At 36.3% G+C, this 24,061-nt stretch overlaps 1 protein-coding gene across 3 annotated transcripts in view; it reads right to left on the bottom strand.

The window, feature by feature from the left end:
- Window positions 1-12,779: 12,779 nt before the first annotated feature.
- Window positions 12,780-24,061, bottom strand: part of METTL25 (methyltransferase like 25) — a 66,125-nt gene continuing 54,843 nt past the window's right edge. For all 3 annotated transcript variants that reach the window (XM_015857441.2, XM_032443748.1, XM_032443754.1), the window contains one exon: window positions 12,780-22,727. In XM_015857441.2, the coding sequence (XP_015712927.1) occupies window positions 22,608-22,727 (120 nt within the window). In that variant the 3' untranslated portion in view covers window positions 12,780-22,607. The remainder of the gene's footprint in view (window positions 22,728-24,061) is intronic.

Raw genomic sequence — 24,061 nt, 5'->3', positions numbered from 1 at the left:
AAAATGAGAAGAGTTTATCTAGTAGATGACTTAGTAACAGAAATTACATAAGAACATCAGTAAAAAACAGTGATGGATGGAGTCCTGTCAGCTATTCAATTTAACTCGTTTTAAAGTTAAATCCAATTTAACAGTGTCTATAAGTGAAGTTTGAGAGACCAACTGTGAATTACCAAATTTTAGTCGTGATTCTATAACGTAGTGAATCACCTCCATTTTCATTCAAATCAATATGAGTAAAGAATATTCAGCTCTTTGCAGAACTAAATGATTACATGAAGGATTATTCTGTGAAGAAAGAAAATGAACTTTAATTTGCATATGATTTATTTTGAGATTCAGCTTCCTGAACAAACAAGTCTAAAGAAGAAACGTCTGTGTTGGACATAGTCATCATCTTTGAGAACTGATGGAGAGGAATAGACTTTTCTAGAGTTGTGAAATAGGCATGTAGAACTGCCAAGAAGTATTATCCCCAAAAACATCTATTTCCCTCTACAGAATGATAATTTTATACTATCCTATCCTATTTTCAAGTCACTGGTGATTTATTCTTATGCTATGGGCCACAAGATATTCACTTTGACTTATTCAAGTCTTAGGAATTTTACTCCACTTCTAAAAAACTTTCTATAGAAATTCAGTGATTTAAGTTTTGCAATGCGAGTTATTTAAAAATATATGTATATCAGGTATGTAAAACAAGATTAGTAGTTTTAGCACATTTGACAATTTTTATGATCTTTTTATTTCTTGAGAATTTTTATACTATACGACTGCTGTGTAACAAAGAGATATAGGAGTTTCAGAGGTTTAAAAACTCAAGTTTTTTTCAAGAAGACTGAGGACCGCCTTCCTTCTTCTCTATAGCTCCTTTGCTTAGGGCATAAACCTATTCAAAAATCTGTATGTATTCAAAGTAGAAACACTTTATTTCCTAAATCCAAATCAAAGGTGAGGAACAGCAACTCTTTTAGCCGTTGCTGCTAAGTAACATAAGACTATGGATTTTACGGCCACTTTGATATCTTTATTATAGAAATAAGGAAGCAACTGTGTGACTGTATGGTATGATAAATTATCCACAAAACCGCTTTGCAAGGCATCTTTATATACGTGACCAAACCACAGCAGAGCCTTTTTCTTCCAGAGATGAAGACCGAAGAACTGAAGTTTTCCTTTTACAAAAGCTGTCTGTCACACAAAAAAGCACTATTTGTATGAAATCTTGCATCCAGGGTGAGACAGTTCCAGTCTCATAGAGTTAATTGCAAGTTTATTTATTAAGTTAAATTATAATGTGTATATTCAGGGTGGGAGGGAAGAGTTCAAGATATAAAATTACAGTAAGAGGAAGAACGCAATAGAAACAGGTGGTATTACTTCCTACACTTCCAGCACCTGATCTGTGTGCCTAGAACACATGTTTCATTAGTCCCTTTTGCAAGCTGTTCCCAGTGCAATGCAAATCACTCCTTAATGGTCACATTGACTAAATAGGAAATGCTTTTGTTGGATTAGCAGCAATTTTCTACCTGGAAGCTTGCAACAGAATTTAGAAAATTTCCAGTGTAAGCATATGAGCAGAACACAGACATATAATTCATATTTCCTTTGTTCAGTTTCCTCCCAGTTGACTTGACATTTCTCCACTTAAGAATTTAATTAGAAGGAAAAAGAAAGATTAGATTATCAATAGCAATTAAATGATGTCACATCCTAAACCAACTTTATGTTATCAGAATGAGATTTTTTGTTGTTGTTGTTTGAGAATAATATTTTGCTCCAACATAGATCAATTAAGGAAATATAACAAAGTTCAAAATATATTGAGACAGACTGCAAAAGATTTGTTGTTTTACACAGAGTAATAACAAGTTTCTCAAAAGTGCTGAGACCTTCCCAGTGAGTTAAAGCCAAATATCATGCACACTGAAATGAATATAATTATCATAACAGATCCATCATGGTCACTATATGTTTCAAACCTTGAATGGAGCCAATTTAGCAATTTCAGACAAACTGTAACAACTTCCTTAGGCTTGATGTAGATTGCACATTTCTAGGGTAGTACATGGTTAAACTATAAATGTCTCTGCCTGAACTATGACAACTAGTTCTAGAAGGAATATGATACATTTCTATTTTAAAGTTCAAGAATCCCCTTGCTTTTTCACTTACAGAAGGGGGATAGTTCTCACTCCACAGCAAGTAGAAGAGATCGGGAGAGCCTGTCCGCAAGGATGTCTTCTCTTCTGGCGTCAAGCAGTCAAAAACCTTCTCTTGGAAGAAAGTCAAAAGTGCATTAGATAAATCTGATAATTTCATGGTATAAGCAGAACCTCAGCAGAAATTTTGCTATTAATCTTTGCTGAATAAAAAGTCCAGTTTAATCTACTTAAACGAAACCACAGTAAATACATTCTTTCCCCACCCCAACTTTTCTCATAGAAACTCAGCTGAGACTGATGTAAACAAGGAAAAAATAAAACTACAAATTGAAGGGATTTAGAAATTGGTTTAAAACTTCATCTTGCTTCATTTCCTTTCCCTTCTGTACATCTCAATTTGCTTAAAGTCTCCCACCATCTCACGAGAGCAATTCTTAGGCTTTATCTTTCCAGAATTGCCTATGTCAAATGCTAATTGGCTTAATTAACTACAAGTCATAGCTCCAACAAAAGCATTTCCTATCTAGTCAATGTGACCATTAAGAAGTGATTTGCATTGCATTTGGAACAGCTTGTGAAAGGGACTAATGAAGCATGTGTTCTAGGCACACAAATCAGGTGCTGGAGGTGTAGGAAGCAATACACAATCCCTTTATAAATTTACAAGATTTAAACACTAGTCTTCTAAAAAGGCCTGAAATAACTTTTTGCAAGGATAAAATGATTAAGAAAAACGAATTGCACCGTCCTTAAGCAATTTGACAATTACAAAAAGAAATGCAATCTTTAGTTGTAGTGATTCACCCAAGTGATTCAGCAAGTGCCAGGTCAGAAAGATGTTGTGTAAGTTGTATTTTGAAAACAATTTGGAAGGGCAAGCGCGGCACTGAAGTGTTGCTAATGGCCTGTAGGGACAAACCTGCACAACCACAGAACTGTGCCCTTATAGTCAGTAAAAATGCAGCACCACAGGCACCAAAAAAGGCACTATTTAAAGTGAAATTTAGGTCACGGGTAAGTGCCATGATACAAATATATAATCCTGTTATAAATCTGCACAGTTGCTAACAGATCTGGGAATAACTTGAGCTCCGTGGGTACTTCTGTGTTCAACACAGACTTTCCATCGATATCTGCAGCTCTTATTCTTGGCATGTGCATACGTAGTACACACTGGCAGGGCTGAGCTACAGTGTCTGTGCCTGGTGCTAGACCTACTTCAGGATTTGAGGGTTGGGATTCAGAATCCCTGTCTTGGGCTCCAGCACTTGTCTAGGAGAAGTTATCTGGGCACATCTGTGGTCTGCACTCCACAGAGCCCACAGGTGAGGTAAGAAACCCTTTACATTATGGTCAGCAGAAAGAAGCATTTAATTGTCTCCCCAGCCTACAATCATAGAATCACTAGGTTGGAAAGGACCTAAGATCATCTAGTCCAACTGTCCGCCCATTACCATTGCTACCTCAAGCTACTAAGCCATATCTCGTACCTCGATACCTCTTCTCTTTCTGCTGTTTTGTGGTGTTTGCCATAGCTCTGCAGATGTGCGGAAAGTGAGACTGACTTCCTGCCGCTTCTTGTGGGACAGAGCACTCTGGCCACTTGCTCCCATTAGAAATCTTCTTCATCTAATTTTGAAGTCAGTCCTTCTCAATGTCCCTTCCACCCTAAATTATTATGTGATTATTTCATCTGGTATTCACATTTAAAAAAGATAGTAAAAGACAGTAGCCCCAGCTAATTTTCTGCAAAAAATAAAAATAAAAAAATAACTCCTCTCTGTGGTATTTTCATGCTGGTGATCTGTAGGTGATTCACTGTGTACCTGGGCATAAAATTTGCCAGGATTTCATTCTGGCACCCTTTAACTTTCTCAGGTAGTGCTTCATCATCTTGAGCTCCTGAACCTGCTTATGAACCAGGAAAGAGCCCCAAAATACAGATGTGGCAGCATTGCATCTGGGGAAGGGGACTCCCACATCTTTCCCCACCTGCTTGGGTACCAAACCAGTGCAGCTCAGTTCCTCACAGAGATTAATGATTCAGAAAGCACTTTTTGGTTTTACAGTGGAAAGGTCTGACAGAGTGCTTTTCCATTCCCATCCTGTTTCCAGGTGAGCAGCAAGGCACAAATCACACCCCAGTACTCAGAGATTACATCTGTGGTTAAAAGAGGTTCTTAAAATTTTAATTCATTGCCTCTCATGTTTCCCAGCTGAATGTAAACTGAAAATCAGCAACTGAAAAACATGTTAATGCAACAGAAAGTCTCAAATTATTTCCCAATCTATATGTAAGCTATCAACAATACATGAATAGATTCAAGACCATGTCTGTATTAATAGGCACCAATAAGCAGATATCGGTGCAAACTAGACACTTAATGAGGTATCCCTGGAGCTGTTTTGGACTATGCCAGCTGTCACCAGGCACCATGCAGGGTGTAGTGGAGGCTGGAGTCCACATGGAAAACAGCCTGGCACTGTACCCCTTCTCAACACAGCCAGGAGCATGCAGTGGGGAATCTGAGGTGGGCACAGCACCAGGCACCTCCATGGGTACATAGAATGGCTGCAGCTAGGCCAGGATGTAGGCCGAGGGAAGGGTCCAGTTGCATGGGGCCCACGGCCAGGCAGGGCTGTGGGGAGCTGGAGCCTAGCTCTGCTGTGGCCTGGCTGGGGCAGGGGACGATGGCTCCAGGAGTGACTTGGAATCCTGGGCCTGGGCCAGGCTAGGGAGCCCCAGGGAGCAATCAGGACTTTATGGAACCTTATGCCCTCAGGACCCCAAGGCAAGGCCATCAACCATTCCAAATTGGAAAGGATGGATGAGGCCATCTCCTTCAGTGTATAAGAGAAGTTAGGCTTGTGGCTAAAGGCTTTGTAAGCCTCTTCTGATAAAGGCCTGAACTTTAACTTTTCACTAGAATAAGAAATAAAGAAAAGTAGTTTGAAATATCATGGGGGCATGTCCCATAACAGCTGTTACCACTTTTAAGTATTTAAGATACAAGAGTTTATCCTCTTGTACATACACATGAATGATCTCTTCATTATCTATGGGCAACCCAAAGATTTTTGCTTTTTTGTCTCATTGTAGTTTAACCTGGGCCTTCTAACAGTTTTCTGATTTACTATTAAGATGTGACTCTTGCATAATCACCTCAAGCAATCATATGTTTAGTCTCTTCTTTGGTAAAGGTTGAAATTCTGTTTGGCCATTGGATGGTTCTGCATAGCCACACACTCAGGCTGTGGATCAGAGAAGCTAAGAAGCACAGACACCTCCTCAACCCCCCAACTAACCACTGGAAGTTATAGGTTGACTGTGGCTGCCGCCAGCAAGGATCGGTTTGTGTGCTTTACCATGTTCATCCCATGTTCCTCAAGCTCCATCTAATTTTAGAGAGATTTTATCTGTAGCTCTGAAAATGCCTGAAATGATTAAAAAAACCCCACTTCTGATCATGCTCAGACTTTTATTTCTGCAGGCTAATGTGCCTTCTATGAATCCTTCCAGAGAATGTTTGATGGAGCTGTGAATTGCAGGCACTTCTGTCAGGACTTGCATGTACTCCTAAAAGCATCTTTTCTCACTATTTTCTCTCTCAGTATTTTCTTTCTCTCATGAATGCATCTTCTCATGGTGGTCGTTTAAGAAATGAAAACATTCTTTTCAGAAACTATAGAATTTCCAAATTATTTTTAGTTGTTTTCCTGCCCTAATGGGCAAAAGATAACTTCTTTAAAACTATGGAGCTAACCTGACGTGCAGAATCAAACCCTATAACCAGAACTAGGTTATAAAGCAGGTATGTGTTTATTCAGCGCTGGGCACATGGGGGATCACTCCTCCCCTATCATATGCCCCGATAGACAGGAGCCTTAGAAAGTTATAGAGCAAGCATATACATATTCAACAGATTTCCAAGAAATCATTAACATATTCATTGTTTTTCCAGGAACTCATTTACATGCTGTCCCTCCTACTGACGCGTGCACAGTCTGTAGCAGGGGTCTCGCTCCGGTGGTCATTGGGATGAAGTCAGAAGTCTTCCTCAGGTTGACCTTCCTTCTTTGACCCAGCTCCTTCACTCAATCCAGTCAAAACCAGTTTCTTTGGCTACCTTTCCCTTATGTTTGCCCAGCTGCATTGTCTTGAATACAGAAATGTCGACATGTCCCACTGGTCCTTTTCTTCTGACTTTCCCCAAAGCCTAGGATACTTAATCTTCATGTGAAAGGCCCCTATTTACCTGATTCCTACTTTCAAACCTTCTACTGACTATGACATTTCTCTCAGTGATAAGATCATTGTTTCTGGCAGCACATGAGCTTGCTCACCTATATCCAGTGTAATATGTTTCATTCCCTTTTGAACTGATGGTTAATTTTCTGTCTCTTCATTCCCTCTCCTGGCACTGGCGAACTCTTAGAGTGAGGCAGTTACTTTCAGTTTGCGCATTTTCTTCTGAAAGCCAGGCACTGTGTTGTTTTATTCACATGTAAATCGTGATTTGGTATATAGAAACAGCCTCCAAGATTTCAGGTGCTTCATCTTTCTGTAAGTCAGAAAGTTTTCTATTTTTGCTTCTCATTCTGTGATTAAGAACGTCCCTCTCTTATGTCATACAATGTGGAGTAATACAGAACAATTTCATATCTAGCCTCTGTCAAGTGTTTTTGAAGACACTCAAGTTCAGCTCAAAGAACTCTACACCCCTCTAGAATTTTAAAGCTGGTAGTCCTTTTTAGATGTTCTATTTATCATTCCACATATATATTTTTTTCTTTGTTTGCTTCCTTTCAGGCATCCTGCATCAATCAGGAAACATGAGAGTAAAAGCACTTGACAAATACCTGGTTTAGGCTGTAATACCTTAGCCATTAACACTTGATTGATGTATTCCCAGATCACCCAGTAATATGCTTTTGATCCAGATCAGGTGGGTTAATGCAGCCACTGTTTTGTGAAATTAACAAAAGCCCACAATATGGTGTTAATGCTGTCTTCACTCTGCAGGATTTTTGATCTCACACTATAAGCTCTAAACCTGACTTTAATGTGTAGTCAGATCATGACCTCAGCGCCAGAGCTGTAAGCTAACAGCACTGCATTAATGTGATCCTCAGCAGAACACAATGCATTCCTTGTGGCTTTCTCACGAGTATCTGAAATGTATAACTCCCAACTAATTTAGGTGAGCCACACAGAGGAACCATGGCCTAAGATGAAAGTATGTATTAGTGTACTTTTGTGCATATAAAATGATATAATGGTATAATATCTCTTCTTGATAAATGTTTACCTTTTTTTGTTTGTTTGTTTGTTTTTGTTTTAAATTTTTGTTCTTAGCTTTTTGCTACTATGCTTCTCACTATTTTGTCAGATTTTTTTCTGCTTACATTTTTCAGGGCCTGGAATTGAATCATCACAATAAATGTGGGGTCTAAAAGCCAATTTAAATATGCATTTATTGAATGTCACTATATACTTACACTGACTTTCAAAGCCAAATAATTAAAATGCTCTTTAAGTGTTATTGGTTTACTTTTTCCTGTGAGGTATGCCTCAAGCTTCTATTATAGTTTTAGTCTATCAGTCTATTTAGTCACTGGTCTCGTTATGGGAGAACCAAAAAACATGTTTTACTTCAGAAATGTTGTCATTAAAGGATGAATGTAATTGTCCTCAAAGTGAGCAGATCAGGAAGATTTGTAACCTGACATTCCAGAGTTCACGGTTTCCAACATTACCAGCCTGTTTCAGTGCCTGACCACCCTCTTGATAAGAACCATTTCCTAATACACAGCCTGACCCTCTTCTGATGCAGTTCAATGCTGATCACTTGAGTCCTGTTGTTCATTACCATAGGTGAAAGGTGAAAATTTAAAGCAAGCAGTAATCCACCATTAATGCTCATCTTCCAATCAACTCTGTATTCATTACTGTATTCACTAAAAGACTTTATGCTGTGAGCTACTGTGAAAGGTCTGGAAGGCAATTGTACAAAATATGATGTAGGAGGTGTGGAATTCTAAGTCTATGAAGACAGACTGTATAGAGAGATAGTGGAGGCCTGAGGGATAGGATGGAAAAAAGTAACTATCTATGTTGATCAATGATCCTATTGCACATGTCTTTATTAAAAAAAAACTAAAAAAAAACCAACATTCTTTCTCCCCATTACATTGTCCTATAACATCTTCCTTCCTTACTTTCAAAGAGGAGTTCTGCAGAATTTCTCTGAACCAAGCAGCTATTCTATCTAGATTTGGGAGAGAGAATTTGTGGATTTTGAACAGGAAACTTTCAGTTGTGAACTAAATCCATGTGCAAATACTGAAATTTATGTTCTGTAGGGGAGCTAAATGGATTTCCAAAGTCTGCAAGCTTAGAAGACTGGAATATTGCCAGAAACCTGGCAAGGTGATGTGGTCATCATTCTGCTAGAGAGGAAAGATTTGTAGAGTTTGCAATTACTGTGGCATAACATTGCCTAGGTTTTGTTTATGGTGTTTTTTTTTTTTTTTTTGTTTGTTTGTTTTTAAGGGAAAACAATCCATAATGAACATGTACAATAAGCCTCTGTCAAGCACTTCCATTTTTGGGAAGCTGCAGTGTAGACAGTGCTTTGAACTGGGGCAAACCACAAGGTTAACAGAGGGCTGTCTGGAACCTGAGACCATAGTAAAACATTTTCCACAGGACCAAAAGCAACCTCTAGTTCCACATTTTTAATTCATAATTTTCTTTTCCAGTAATACTTTTGAAGTCCAGGTAGGACTTCAAAAATATATAATAGTAGCACACATGGTAAGGCATACACAAGGACAAATGTGAAATCTGAAGGAAGAGAAACTTAGAAGATGGAATTTAAGCTTTTTTTCTTGGCAGATGTAAGGATTTTGCTTTTCGGATAACTGTAACATTCCTTAGCTAATGTGAGATGATGGCTTTAAAAGTTGATGCCTTGAAGGCTTGTTGCTCTGACATTAAACATTTGTTTTATATGGTGAAAGAGATATTGTGCCAAAGAGTTAATTTTCTACTTTTTTTTTTTCCCCACTTATTACTACAATAAAAGGAACATTTGTATTTAATAAAAACAACAACAACAACAAAAACACACACAATAAAAGCCCAAAAAACCAAACTAACTTCCTGAAAAAAGTGTATGAGAAGTAGGTTGTTGATGCTTTTTTGCAATAGAAAATATGCTGGTGTTCTTGTAAGTGTAAATGCCTTATAAAAGGAGCTAAGGTTGAGCAAATTCTATGTGTTTTCCACGGAATAAAGAAAGAGTGTTTGCAGATCACAAAGAGAACCATGTCCTCATCAATTCACGTGATCCTTTTGCCCAGGCTGTACCGGAAATCCTGGGCTGGTAGGAATACAGAACTGGTATTGTATTGTTTTATAAATGCCAATTATTTGGCTGATACCTCTACAAACAAAGGAAGATTTAGAAGCATTTCAAGAAAACTTTAACAAACTCATGAACTAAGAAATGTCAATAAATTCATGAAGAAGAGCCTGCACGTTACATAAAACAAACTTTTTTCTCTTGTTTTTCAGAAAGTTCTTCTTTCAGCACAGTTATCTGACTGCAAGCAGAACCTGACCTGAGGAAACCACAGAGTTCAGAATACAGAAGATACATTAAAATAGGCAAATAAGATTTTTGTTCTCATCATAAAAAAATACTAGTTTCTAAATGACTCATAATCAGAAGAGGAAGAAATATCTGTTCAGATGTGAGTGCTAACAGCCCCTCTTAAGGTGTTTCACATTGTTTGCGCAGAAGAGCAATGTGAAAGCACTCTCTCATGCCCAATAAATACAATGAAGCGTGCTTAGTTGTTAGCTAGCCTTGGATTGTCACAAGAATTATTAGGAACAGCAGACAGAAAATACACCCTAAGAAATCCAAACAAGAATTTTTTGTGTAATTCCTTGCCTGATCGTTACAGTATTAAAACAGACTTGGATAAAGGGGGTGGGAAATGGGAACAAAACACTCCCGAGGTTACTATATAATGACTTTTAGATTCATATTAGTGATTGAAATAATGGATTGAAATTGATATTGCTTGCATGGCAGTATTACCTCATCTCATATTCAATAGAGAGCAGTGGGAATATTTACTAACACAAAACAAAAAGACAAGGTGACCTTCTTTTCCAGAATTGAAAAGTTAATATAAATGAAAACAGAGAAACATGGAAAAATTCAATGGAAGCATTGCTATGACTTTGCCTAAATTGCAACTTTCATCAAATTCTGACATATTCATAAAAACTGTGAAATATATATCTAGGCAAAAAAGAATCAGTGATTCATCATTCTGTGCTGTTCAGAACACCACACTGCACGGTATGCATTTATACACCGTGACAGTACAAGCATGATAATTTTTATAAATTAAATAGTTATGTTCAAGCAAACAAGTCAAACGTGTTGCCTCACATCTTTAACGCCCACTGAGTTGGCTTAGAGTTTTCCCATTAGAGATAATTATTTATAAAGCTTCGTGTGTGTTGAGCACAGAATGTGTAAAAATAGATACACTAACTAGAAACAATTCTCCTTTCTATTCCATTCAATTATTGTGGTTTACTTTTGCAATGTTCCAAATGGTCACCATCTTTTTTTCATTAATTAATTAAATTGGTCTTGCTTTTGTTTTCCGTTCTAGCTAAACAAAGTACAAAAAGTTTCCATTGTTGCTGTTTCCAAAACATCCTGTGGTAAGTTAGATTCACTATGTGTTTGGCTGGGTCTTTTTTTGCTCTTTCTTTGAATGTACAGTCTGCATATCATGCAATGTTCTCTCTGGCATCAAATGTCTGGACTTCCTTCTCTCTCTTATTGGTTCATAGCATGCTACTCATGATACGAATATAAATAATACATCTGTGTATTACACATACCAAATTTATCTTGCAGAAAGTCTGGTATGAATATACTTCAGAAATGTTTTCTTAAACTATTGATTTTATTAAAAATAAATATTTCCTTGGCTTTGTTTGTGCCTATTTTATGTTTGTGCTCCATAAATATTATAGTAAATGTTCTTCATTAAATGAGTAGTTACAACAAGCTAATTTTGATCAGATGCTCTAATAGTCACAAGAAATATATTTCATAATTTATATTCCATCATCAGTCTCCCCTTCAATTACTATTCTTCTTGTTCCAACTCATGATCCTTAAAGATATTATTCACTTATTATTACAGTGTAATGTCTCGTGATCAGTGAGCTTCACTACAGCAGTGAAGCTAAGCAGATGAGCCAGTGTCTGCAGAAACAGACCTTGCTTTGCTGCAGAAACTATCCAGTCAGAAAACAAAGCAATGGAAAATGTAAATATTCCATACCGTTTGTGAACCATCTGCAGGCCAGCAATTATTCCCCACAGAAATTAATGCATATTCCAAGACAATAAATATGAGAGATAAATATGATCTGCTAGTGTAGTTCACAACAGGGGGAATTCAGCAGTGAGCAATGAGCCAAAACCAGGTTAAGCATCTTGCAGACTAACTTTAAGCTCTTCAGAAAAGGTTTAAATTAGGCTGAAGTAGTACATGTATTTTCCACTTTGGAGTGGAATTCATATAAATGAGAAAGAGTTTCACATAAAAATCCACATAAAAATAAGGAGTTAAATTAACTAATTAATCTGTCACAAGGGTTTTCTGTTTGTTTATTTAGCACATACACACTCCTTTTGCAAAGTAAGATGAAATTCAATACAGAAAATAGGAGTGCTTTGTAGTATAATTCTGATGTGTTTCAGTGTCACATACTTGTTTTGTTATGGGAAGTAATTTATTACCTGTGTTCATTCAAGGGCATCCTCTTAACAACAAATTGCAGAGGTATGAGACCTGGCCTTTTAAGGCCGTAATCAAGTAAAAAATCTCTCAGGAACTGAACACAAACACTTTAAACATGATTTTCAACAGCAGACTCATTGATTAGAGGAAATAAAAAAGAAATATATTAATAGGACTGCAGCTAACTTTCACAACAAATATTAAGAATTTCACATCTTCATTGGTCAGCTGTCTGACATAAAACTGCTGTCTATAATAATTGTCCTCAGTTTTTGAGAATGGACCACTGGAATTTTTTTAAAGGCCATTTAAATGGAAGGAAGAGACTGTTACTATCTGTATTATGGCACTGGAACTGTTTGTACTTCTTCTTCAAAACAAATTTAGGATTTATTTTCTATAGGACAGGTTTTTTAGATTACTGGAAAATATGTGTTGCATACTTTTACTTCAACTGGAAAACGGTACTTCTCTCCAGCAATACATTATCACATAACTGGAAGGAAAAATAAATAAAGAACAGGTGAAAAGTCTCAGGAATTAAATATTAAATATAAAAATTACATTTCTAATACAATAGAATAGCTTCCCTGAGATGTTTCAAGAGTGAAGGTCAGTTTTGGAAAAGCACTTTAAAGAACATTTCATTTCGAAGAGGACTATGTCAGAATGCAAATGTAGTGATAATGTAGATAGTGTACATCAAAGGTGCTTTTCTGCCAAGGAGGGAGGGTGTTTATGATTTATCACACATAACACAAATTTTCTGAACACAGTTTGGGGTTATTTATTTATTTTACAGATCTATTCAACAATGTCCTCTAGACAACCTGGGAACAACAATATGTACTGCAGTGTTCAATGATGAGTCTGTGAATCTGACTCTCATCTTGCACACTAGTTCAGTAAAAAAACCCACCCTTAGTACTACGCAATAGTATTCCCTGCTGTATTCCGAAGCACGGTGTCACCTCTGTGAGAAGAAAGCAAATTCTGTAACAATTTGCTTGGGAAATAAAAATGCAATTGGAGAAAATGAAAAATCTTCCATTCTCTGCAGTGAAAACATATCAGATTTTAGACAGTGTTTTAATTTAGTTCTTAGAATAGGTCCATGCATATACTTCAATTTTGATAATACACAATTAAACTATAATACTCTGACTTTCCAGATCACCTCCACTCACAAAACAGCATTGTACTTTGCATACAGAGCTCTGACTGCCACTGCCTATATAAAGTAGCGCTCATATCCTTCCCCAGGCCACCGTGAAAAGAGAAAGCAGAAGAAATATGAATAAGAGAACTAATTCTAAAAAAGAAATGATGATCTCCAAAGTAAAAACTGAGGTAATGATTTTTAGACGCATACTTTCCTATGGATACACCAAAGCACATGTATTCAGTTTGCAATGAGAACATTTCCCAAACAACTCACTACTGAGCTACAATGGTAACTCCCTGGGATGGGCAGACATGTCAGGAACAAATCAGACTGACTTCCATAACTGGTGGCAGTGTGACCCAGACACTGAGACAGCTATATAGGAGCCATGCTGACAAAGTTTGCAGAGGTAACACAAGCAACCAGTGGTAGTAGTACTAAAGCTTTTCCTTATTCTGGCTATGCTGGAAAACACAAAATTACTTTGAGCTGTCAACACGCTAATGGCCTTATGTGCTCTTTGAGGCCCAGTTTTACATAGCATGAAGTAAATCAGACATTCCTTACTTGAGCTGGAGAGTCAGAACTTAAAGTTGGTTTCATATCTTAGCTGACCACAAAGCAGTGAATAAAACTGACATTATTTTCCTGAGACAATCTAGTAAAGAAACATGCCTACTGTGAACCATCATCTCTTTTTGCATGTGTTCAGATTTGCTTTGGCAGCTGTTTTAAGGGAGAAACACTGCATTATTTACCAGAACAGAATACTTTGATTTCATTCAATAAACTGTAGAATGTTAATGTGTAAAAAAAAAAGCACGTTCCTCAATTTGCCTTTTTGGAAACTTAGGTACTGTTTTCCAAGGAAAAATAAATTAGCAACATAAGATTCTTCAACATTTCAATAATACATGAATGAATAACTGTGGTACATTTTATTCTTAATTAACTTACGTTGTCTTAAAGCTAAATGTTAAACCACAATAACTAGGAAAGTTGTTGATTATTTTTCCCACCAATACCCTGAAATATTACTTTCATTATTCACTGAGATCCTACATCCAGGTACATAATTTTCAAGTCCTGATGGGAAATATTTTCGATCAAATCACATTCTAAAAATATTTTCAATAGAAAATATTTTCCATTTCACTGTGAGCAATGCATCTCATTTGGAATCGTAAAAATCAATCAAAAATTATGTATCTCAATCTACAGTAATAGGTTCTGTATTGAATTAACAGGCTGTACACAAAGGATTATTAATTAACATTACTTTCTTTAACACATAGTTTATGAATAAGGGATGTACTGCCTGCAAAGTGCTGATAGAGGTACTAAATGAGGAAATGCACCACTTACATAAATTCATTTCTTTGTTTTGCAGTGTCTTACTTTTGCACAAAGGAAGGAAAGGAAATCTAAGTTTCTTTAACTAACAAAATCTCGCTCTCGAGATATTCTGCTAAATTACTGCAGCAAATTTCGCCTTTTGAAAAACTAGGGTTAAATCTTACTTTCCTCATTCATAAAGACAGTTATGATTGAAGGAATGGGAATTTCACCATTGGTGTCAGTAATAGTACAGGCTGATACTTGCATTTCACTTCAGTTGATCTTAGGAACAAAAAGTGTCATTTAACTCCTTATCACTGTAATCAGTGCTCTTGTTGTTAACAGACCGTGAGTGAAGAAAAAATGGTTTTAAAGAAAAAAAAAAAAAAAAAGATATTACTAGTAATAACTGATACACAAAAAGCTGTTTGAATTTTCTCTTGCTGTACACCAGGAAGATTTCAATGATGAACCAGAGTTCAGTGTGACAAACAAATGAACATGTTTTTTTGTTTTTTTGGTGTTTTTTTTTTTAATGTCTGCTGGCCATAAAATTTTTATTTCGAATCAAGAATCCATCTAGAGATAGTGTGAATGATATGGATTCACTAGAAGACTCTGTACTGCTCTTCATATTCTCAAATTAAAGCTAAAATTTCCAGTGAAGTGAGGTTTTATATTTTTGTTCCCATTTAATTCTGCTTATTATTTTTCTTTTAATTGTAAGCAACGTAGTAATAATTTTGGTGTAATCATTCTTATCTCTTTTGCTGAGTATTGATGCATGCGCCAATAAATAATTGTTGGAGATCTTGTTGCTGTCCACTGAGTATGTTGTGAACTGTGTTCTTTGAATTGATACCCATGACACAGAGTATAAAAAGGTCAGCAACTGGCACATTTATCCAAGTAACGTACAGTTCATTCTACACGTTCTAACATCAAAGTGTCTTTTCGATGACTTCAGCCTTTCTAAGACTAACAAGTGTATTTAGGATTTATAGTTGAGAAACAGCATGGCTGCTTCTGTTGCCAGTCTTTATTCATGACTCTAATAATAGAAAGTGTAATAAACAAAATAGATTTATAACTCTACATTTTAGTTGTTGTATGTGAAGGTTCATGTAATCAGGAGAGGTGATCACTATTTTTTCTGATGCAGAATTTTCTCACTCGGTGCCAGGCACTATCAAGTTATTCAGTAAGCAGACAACTTTGCTCTTTTCATCAGCGCTTCGTGAAAGAGTTGACAGCTTGTGTGTTAAGGCAATCGGAGCTTCAGCCTGACAATCTGATTTGTTGGCTGAGTAGATTTACTGCATCTTGATTTTCTTGATAAATTCCATGCTAAACACAATGAAAGCTGCCTTGACAACATCTTTATCTACGTGAAAAAATTTGCACTGGTCTGTGCAAAGAGGAGTCTCACGTAAAACTAAGAATTTCATAATGAAAACTTAAATGTTTGTACAGTTTTGTCAACAATAGGCATTGTTAGCATGTGCTATACACAAAAGGAAACAGAACACTTTGACTATAACTGTAAAAGGCTGAAAGAAAGAGATAATTCTATAGTAAACTTTAGATTAAAAACAACAACAACAAAAAAGTCATAGATCAGAACTAGAAAATAGATTATATTATAGATATGAAACAAATGTGATGTAGGAAATAGCTTGATTTTATGGGGGTGAACAGTATCATGTTGTTGCCCTGAAAGAATTTTTCATTTCTGAAGTTCCTAGATTAGATAAGTTTAAAATCGCAGCCCCCTGTTAATTACTGAAAACTCATTCTTCCTTGTATTTCCACTGAATTAGATAATTACATTTCTTCCTACAATGTGTAAGGAATGGTTATATACTTTAGAGTAGCTGCAAATCTCAGATATTTTGTTCATATTATCTTGCCTATGTGTCTTGTGTTCATGAGTTTAACAAATCCTGGCCAATTCTGGCCAATTTTATGCTTTATGATGTAATCCGTGCACATACTGTTCTTTCCCACCAAAAAAAAAAACCAAAAAAAAACTAAGTACAATTTCAGTTTCTTCTCAATTTCATCAGGAATCCAGAAGCCATTTCCTGATTTACTTAGAATCCACAACTATTTGAAGTCATTTACTGCTTTGATGAGTGATAAAACTATTATGAAAAAGGCCCATCTATAAATTTAAAACACAAGGCAAAAGTTTTGTACAAATATTGATAGTCAGTATTGACTGAAGTGGCAGTAATAGGATGAACTGACTAAGGAAGTCTGTGAAATAGATTTTAGTAATGCTACCTATACATCTGCACAACCTTTTGATGTTAGATACCTATTCTTTGTGTATGTTGCTTTTTAACACGCACACACACACACAAGATCAGTGTCATCATGGACAGCATCACTAGGATGGTGAGACAATTGTATATTTATTCCTCTCCGGTTTGATACAAATATTGCTAACAGCCTTGGGGAGGATATAGGTGAATACTGGGAAGGTTGGTGTACAATGTTTTAGCAGTCAGAGGCAAACCTTCATTATGTTAGTGTGTTTCCTTGGAGGTTTGAGAGTAATGAGGCTGTACACTGGAATTTCTGTGGAGAAGATACCTCAGAGCTCTTGAATCTAAAATGACTCATGAAGAGAAGATATTGTGCATAGTATTTTTAATATTCTGTGGCTCTCAGTTTGTCTGATAATCTGATGGATCTTCAGGAATTAATTTCAAGTCTTTAAGGGAGAAAGCAACAAAATGCCTCACAGTGGTGCAACTTCCTTGAGGCATTCTGGACCTAAGAAGGATTTTACACATTTTCCTAAAGTACTCCAAAATATAACATTAACAATGATAACAACCACAGAGAAGCCTATCTAAGGCTTGTTCAGCACGTGCTTAGAAATACAAAGTCTAGAACCACCAGACTGAGTTGGTTGTTTCAGATGAACATGGTGAAAAACCAGCAGGTGGATCCCAAAGAATTAGGCCACACTCCCACTTTGCAGGAAGCACAGGAACCTTGAAAACTGCAAAATTTGAACAGATCTCAGAAATCAAGGAAGCTAAAATCACAGTTTTAATTGTTAGGTGGCCAACTAACTTGTCTGAACAACTTCATTTCTGTCCTGATTTGATTATGGACACTCAAAATTGTCTAGCATGAATTAGACCTCCTTCAGAACACCAGGATATAAACCAATTATAAGGAAGACATATCAGTAAAATTGATAAGGCATGTGAGAAAAAAGATTTAAAATACTGACAAAGACTGAGTATTCAGATGCTTCCTAGAGAAAAGGATGTCTGAAGCATCACTCTCAGCTGTTATTTCACACCTCAGCAGGGAAGACTTTCTTGGTGCTGGTTCTTTTTTTAACACCTGCACTTAGTGTCATTGATCACTGGCAATATAATGACACAGTTATGAAAGCTCTTTAGGAAAAAAGTATGTCTGTTCCAGTAAGTAATGACAAGTAAGAATACTCCAGTCACCAAAAGGACATATAGCTGTCACCAATCCAGATGTCTTTAATATGTTCATTGTGTGAGAAATTGAAGTAATCATAGGACATACAGGTTTTGAGTCCCAAGATTCTAACTCTACCATGAAATTGCAAAAGCATTGTTACACCTAATGAATGATTATTACACCTAATGAACTGCTGTTGTTTTAACAGTAAATTAATGAATACTGTAAATGGAGAACATTTGTAATAATAATAATAAATCAGAAGAAGACTTGAATCCAAAGTCCAGAAACTAGATCAGTGCAAGATATTTTGTGAGGTGATGTTCTAATGCATGGCTCGGGACTTCAGGATTAAAGTTTATTGGCAAAGAAAACAGGCTTAGAGATCTTAGGATCACAACATACACTTGGATATTAAGGCTGCACACATACCCTGCATATCCTCTTGTCTCTCCAAGCTTTCAGCCCTAAGAAATATAAATAAATCACAACAATTCTGCTACAGAATGCACGGACGTGCCACAAACAGAATTGGGCAAACACCTCAGGGAAAGCAGGTATATCCACAATTCCTCAGAGAGTGTCCTCAAGATTCATAGCTCACTTTCATAGTGAAAGAAAATAGAGATTCTCTTCTATCAAAAGACTTCATCATATTTAAGATACTGTTTACATTATGGAAGAACTGCTGGCAATAACCACAAAGAAAATTCATTTTATTCAATTTGATTACTTTTGGGGATTTTTCCATTATGTAAACAACACCTCATGCATCTCAAGCTTTGAAACAGCTTTGAGAGCAGACAGCAACTGATTTGGTTGAATGCAAACTCTTTATATAAACCTCTTGATAGTTATTATTCTAAGAAGCACATTGCCTCTGTCATTGCCTGTATAGACTACAAAGTGTGAAAAGAACTGAAAAAGCCTGAAAAGTTGCTGTGGGGGCATGAAATTTTTTTCAGACCTTTCTGAAACAGTGGAAAAGTGTTTGGGCTACAGACGTGCTTGTTGTTCTAAGCTATTCCAAACGTCCTCTTAAAATAGCTATAAGAATTTAACTTCAAATTCAGATAGCTTTATGCACACACAAAATTAGCAGTAGCCTAGAATATAGTATATATAGTATATATATAGTATATAGTGTGTATATATATATGTATAGTATATATAGTATATATATACTATGTAATACAGAGTGTGTTCAAATTAAACCAGGCAGAGATTGCTGATGCAACTATTTTATTTTATTTTATTTTATTTTATTTATTTATTTTTTTAAATACAGGGTACTTTTAGAAACCTGCATTCAGTCAGTAACTGTGCTAACGTTGTTTGGACATTATACATGCCCAGTTTTTTGTATGTGGTCTGAGAAAGAAGAAAAAAACAATTTATAACACAGCAAAGGCAATTAGAACCCCAAGTAGATTCTTCCAACAGCACACAAGGTTGGGATGACAAGTCTCTATACTAATAATTAGACAGCATCCTTTAGCAAAGCCAATATTTTTGTATTTTTGTTCATCTTTTTTTTTTTAAACATTATTTACCTTAATTGCTTCCTTATATCGGATTCTATTCGTATTTCCTTCCAGATGTTCAGAGGTTAAGAAAAGATTTTTATTTCTTTTGATTTCTCTCCTGGGTAAAGAATCTACCAGCTTGTTATTTTCCCCGGTACTCCCTATATAACAAAGAATCTCATTTGTGGAAGGCCCCATTTTCTTTTAAGTTGTACTCTACAGATGCTGTGAGCACCTGCGGTTGAAGTTGATTTCCTTGAGTACTAAAACTGTTCAGCCACTCTAAGGACTTAGCCTTCTAAATAAATGTGATATGTTTGTACCAGATCACAGAATCACAGAACTGTAGGCACGGAAAGTGACGTCTAGAAATTAGCTAGTCCAAGCAGGTCCCCTATAGAATGTTACACAGGAAAGCATCCAGGCAGATTTTGAATATCTTGAGAGAAGGAGACTCTACAACCTCTCTGGGCAGCCTGTTCCACTAATCTGTCACCCTCAAAATAAAGTTATTTTTCTTCACGTTCAGGTGTAACTGCATGTTTTCTAGTTTGTGCCCACTGGCCCTTTTCCTGCCACTTGACACCACCACAACGAGTCTGGCCCCATCCACTTGACTCCTATTCTTTAGATATTTATAAGCATTGATAAGATACCCTTTCAGTCTTCTCTTATCCAGGCTAGACAGTCCCAGGTCTCTCAGCCTTTCCTCATAAGGGTGATGCTCCAGGCCCCTCATCATCTTTGTGGCCTCTCTACTGTAGTCACCCATCTTTCTTGAACTGAGGAGCCCAGAACTTGACACAGTACTCCAGATGTGGCCTCACCCAGGCAGAGCAGAGTGGGACGATATCCTCTTTCCACCTGCTAGCCACTCTCTTTTTAATTCACTCCAGGATATCATTGGTTTTCCTGTCCAAAAAGGTACACCACTGGCTCACAGTCGACCTGTTGTCCACAAGGACATCCAACTCTTTCTTTGTAGAGCACCTCTCCAGTACATCAGCCAATAACTCATGGGTACCCAATTTTTTGGCTTGCCTGGGCTGCACTGAGTGAAGAGGAATTTTATTGGGCTGCATATGCATAGGCTGCTCTGAAAGTAATGCCTCCTATTTATTTCCATGGAAACTACAAAAGATTCAGTGAGCACTGTAACAGTATTTGATAGAGAAAACTCAGCTACAAAACACTATTTTTTAACATAGTCACCACCTTTAGCTCTGCATTTTCTTCAGTGATAAACAGGAGCCTGCATGCCAGCACAGGTGTCTCACTGTCACTGCTGCCACTGCTGAAGGGCACTACCTACTGCCTCACTGTGCTTGCCTCTACTGATTGGTCTCAATAAATGTACAGCACGCGTCAGTAAATGTCAATGGATGCCATTTTTTTTCCACACAGAGAAATTCAAAGACACACCTTTGCTTCGTCCGCAGTTCCATGTCAGACACCATTCTGCCCCTCTGCTGCCATCTGTCACACAGTAACAAAATGTAACAGGATATCGGTGGGAAGGCTCAACCTTTACTGCCATACCACCAACATCTGCCTCTGACATCATGGGCCAACATCATAAAAGAGGAGAATTACTTTCAGATCAGCCCTCATAGAACATGTAGTATAGTTAATCTATGTAAGTAAAAAAAGATTTTTTGATATTTTTATTAAATATAAAAAAGCAAAAGAGCAAAAAAACCCAAAACACTGAACTGGTGGGATATTTGATTTTGTAACAGTGGTGCATCAGCGGTTCAATGGAAGTGGTTACCATTCTCAGTGCATTCTCAAGATGTTCAACAGAGATTTTTGATGAAATTTTACTCTTTCTGTGTTTCATCCTTGAAAACAGCTGTTCACAAATGTACCCACTGCCAAAAAGTGGTGACATGAGTAAGGTGCGATTGTGAAGGGAGGGGTATTTATAAGCCTCTGTTAAACAGGGCTTATAAGAGTCCAGTACAGAGACATCATGAGGATTTTTAGTTGAATGTCTGATTGCAGCTCTATACATTCCATTTGAAAATTTACAAGTCACGTGTTTATGTCAATTGAAAATGGAGTCACAAATATTCAGTTGAATTCTATTATTGGTCACCCTTTTTTAATACTCTCTGTAATTAATTATTATTTATTATTAATTGGAAAGTTCCAACAAAAGCAGTTTGTTTTAAAAAATCTCTTTTTAAAATTAATACTATATCTGCAGGTTTAAGGAGGCAACCCATTGAGATGAAGACATAAACAAATAAATTTCTCACTCATTAAGTCAGTATGGCCAAGCAGAAACTATCTAGCAAGTTTCAACTCATTTAGGCACCAAAACTTTTATACTTATATCTAACACATTTGAGCCAGATAATAGCTTTCTGATAAAACCCTAAGATTAGAATGAACTCCAGCACAGCAGCTGATTCTTTAATATTGGGATATAATGGATTGCATCACACTCAGTTGTTTCTTTCAGAGTGACTGGTAAGTAAGACATGCCAGCAACATGCCTGAAGGAAGAAGAGATGAATATAATCCTCCTTCTATGGGTATTTAGTATCTAGTCTTAGAAGGTTCTGGACTTTTTGAGGTTGCTCTACAGTAAGCTGCTGTAGTTCACAAAGATTCAGTCTACGTAGTTCTCGTCTATAACACAGATTAATTTTTTGTTTAAACTGTGTGTGATCCGAATCCAGAAAAGAAAAAAGCCAGGCTTGCCTGAGATTGCTGATGTCATCCTTTGGAAAAACTGAAAATTTCTGTGGAAGAATAATCTTGAGACTAAAAATACTAAGAGGAGGGACATCAATAGATAAGCATAGTGCCTTAAAAAGAAGAAACATTAAAATTATTTTAAAACGTTAATCACATAATACAGGTCATTACTTTTATAAGAAAATCATATGTTCTGCATTACTTAATAATCAACATGAGGAAGCAGTGGTATTTATAAAAGAGGTACAGATCACAATTTATTTCTTACGATTCACAGAGGCACTGCATTTATTATTTTTGCAGCTGAAAAGTAAATAGTTGCCAAATGTATCAGTGTACTTGAGGAATCAATTAAAAAGAGCAGTGAGGAAATAGCAGTATCAGTTCAGAGCTTTCAACCTATCTGCAATTTGCCTCCCCTTCAAGACACGACTGTTTCTTCAGAGCAATAACTGCATAGCATCTGGGGGATTTCACGGGATCAAATAACTTCACAAGTCCTGACCAGGCAATGTTGTTCTGTAAAGTGATATATGATTGAAGTACATTAAAATATGTTTGACTTAAAAGCTAAGATATGGTAATAGATCCACATTTCTCCCAACCTCCCTCCCACCCCTTTCTTTTCTTCCCCCAAAATTCTTCTTAATACAAAACAGGAAAAACACTTATCTAAAAATAAAAGTAGTGAAAGTTTGTTGTGGAAAATAAAAAGGAAATGCAAAGAAGGATATATCTTAAAGTCATTAATTAAACTATTTCTGGCACCATGAAATGACAACTTACCGCCTCCTTCATCAATAAAGCTTTTTTTTTTTTTTTTTTTTTTTTTTTTCAGTTGAACTAGAGAAAATATATTAAGGATCAAGTCCTTGTTTTATGCAGCACATTCTACTACTGCAGCTAATTAACTGACTTTTCAAATGAATAAGGCCAGCTGGATCTGGTCTTCATGTTGCATATGGCTTTTATCATTTCTACTTTTTCTTCCTAAACATATTTTGTAAATCAACCAGTACAAGATTAAATCAACGGGTATATTACATTTAGAAAAGGTAAATTAGAACTAAATGCAGCAAGTCTGATCTCCTGTCTTGGAAATCGTACAGATCTCTGTGTGATTTATAACGGGTTGGCATGTGGGAAAATACATCATTATTTAAATATTTCAAATTGTCTCTCTGTAAAAATACCAGCTAGAACAAAAACATACATTTTACTACAACTCAATTGTTCCAAGAGCTCTGTGGCAAAGAAGAAAGTGAATTTTTACATATGATAAAAAGAAGCTGTTAAAATGAAAGGTTTATAGTGGAAAAACAGCTATTCACATGAATGGGTTTAAACTGTATATTAAAATTTCATTTTCACCATGGCCCAAAGCAGGAGCTGGAAGATGCTACCACATCCTCCAATCATATAGTTGCTTGTCCAGAAATCCGTTTACCAGTGCAGAGAAAGGGTGATTGATGCTTCTGAGTTTATCAAGTCAAGCTCAAAATTAGTGTTAGTAGAAACACTGTGATATAAATCATCACCGAGTAAATACAGTAGCATTTGCTTATCAAGTGTAATTAATCAATCGATCCATTTAGTTGGAAAAAGTGTACCTCTCTCATCACAGATATTCATTAAAAAACAATAAAAATAATGTAATGGGACCTAATTTAAAAATTTCTTGAATTATATGTTCTAAAAAATATCTTTTGGAAGCTCTAAAATATACAGTACAACGTTTGTTGAGCATTTCCAATATTTCTTTTAATAATCTCTATGTCATATTAAATAAGATTTGTTGCATATACAATTTATTCATTTTTTATCATTTATTGACTTGTAATTACTATTCGATT

Source organism: Coturnix japonica, chromosome 1, assembly GCF_001577835.2.
Source record: "Coturnix japonica isolate 7356 chromosome 1, Coturnix japonica 2.1, whole genome shotgun sequence".
NCBI classification, from domain to species: domain Eukaryota; kingdom Metazoa; phylum Chordata; class Aves; order Galliformes; family Phasianidae; genus Coturnix; species Coturnix japonica.
The sequence above is the reverse complement of the archived record's forward strand: the minus strand, read 5'-3'. Positions and strand labels throughout refer to the sequence as shown.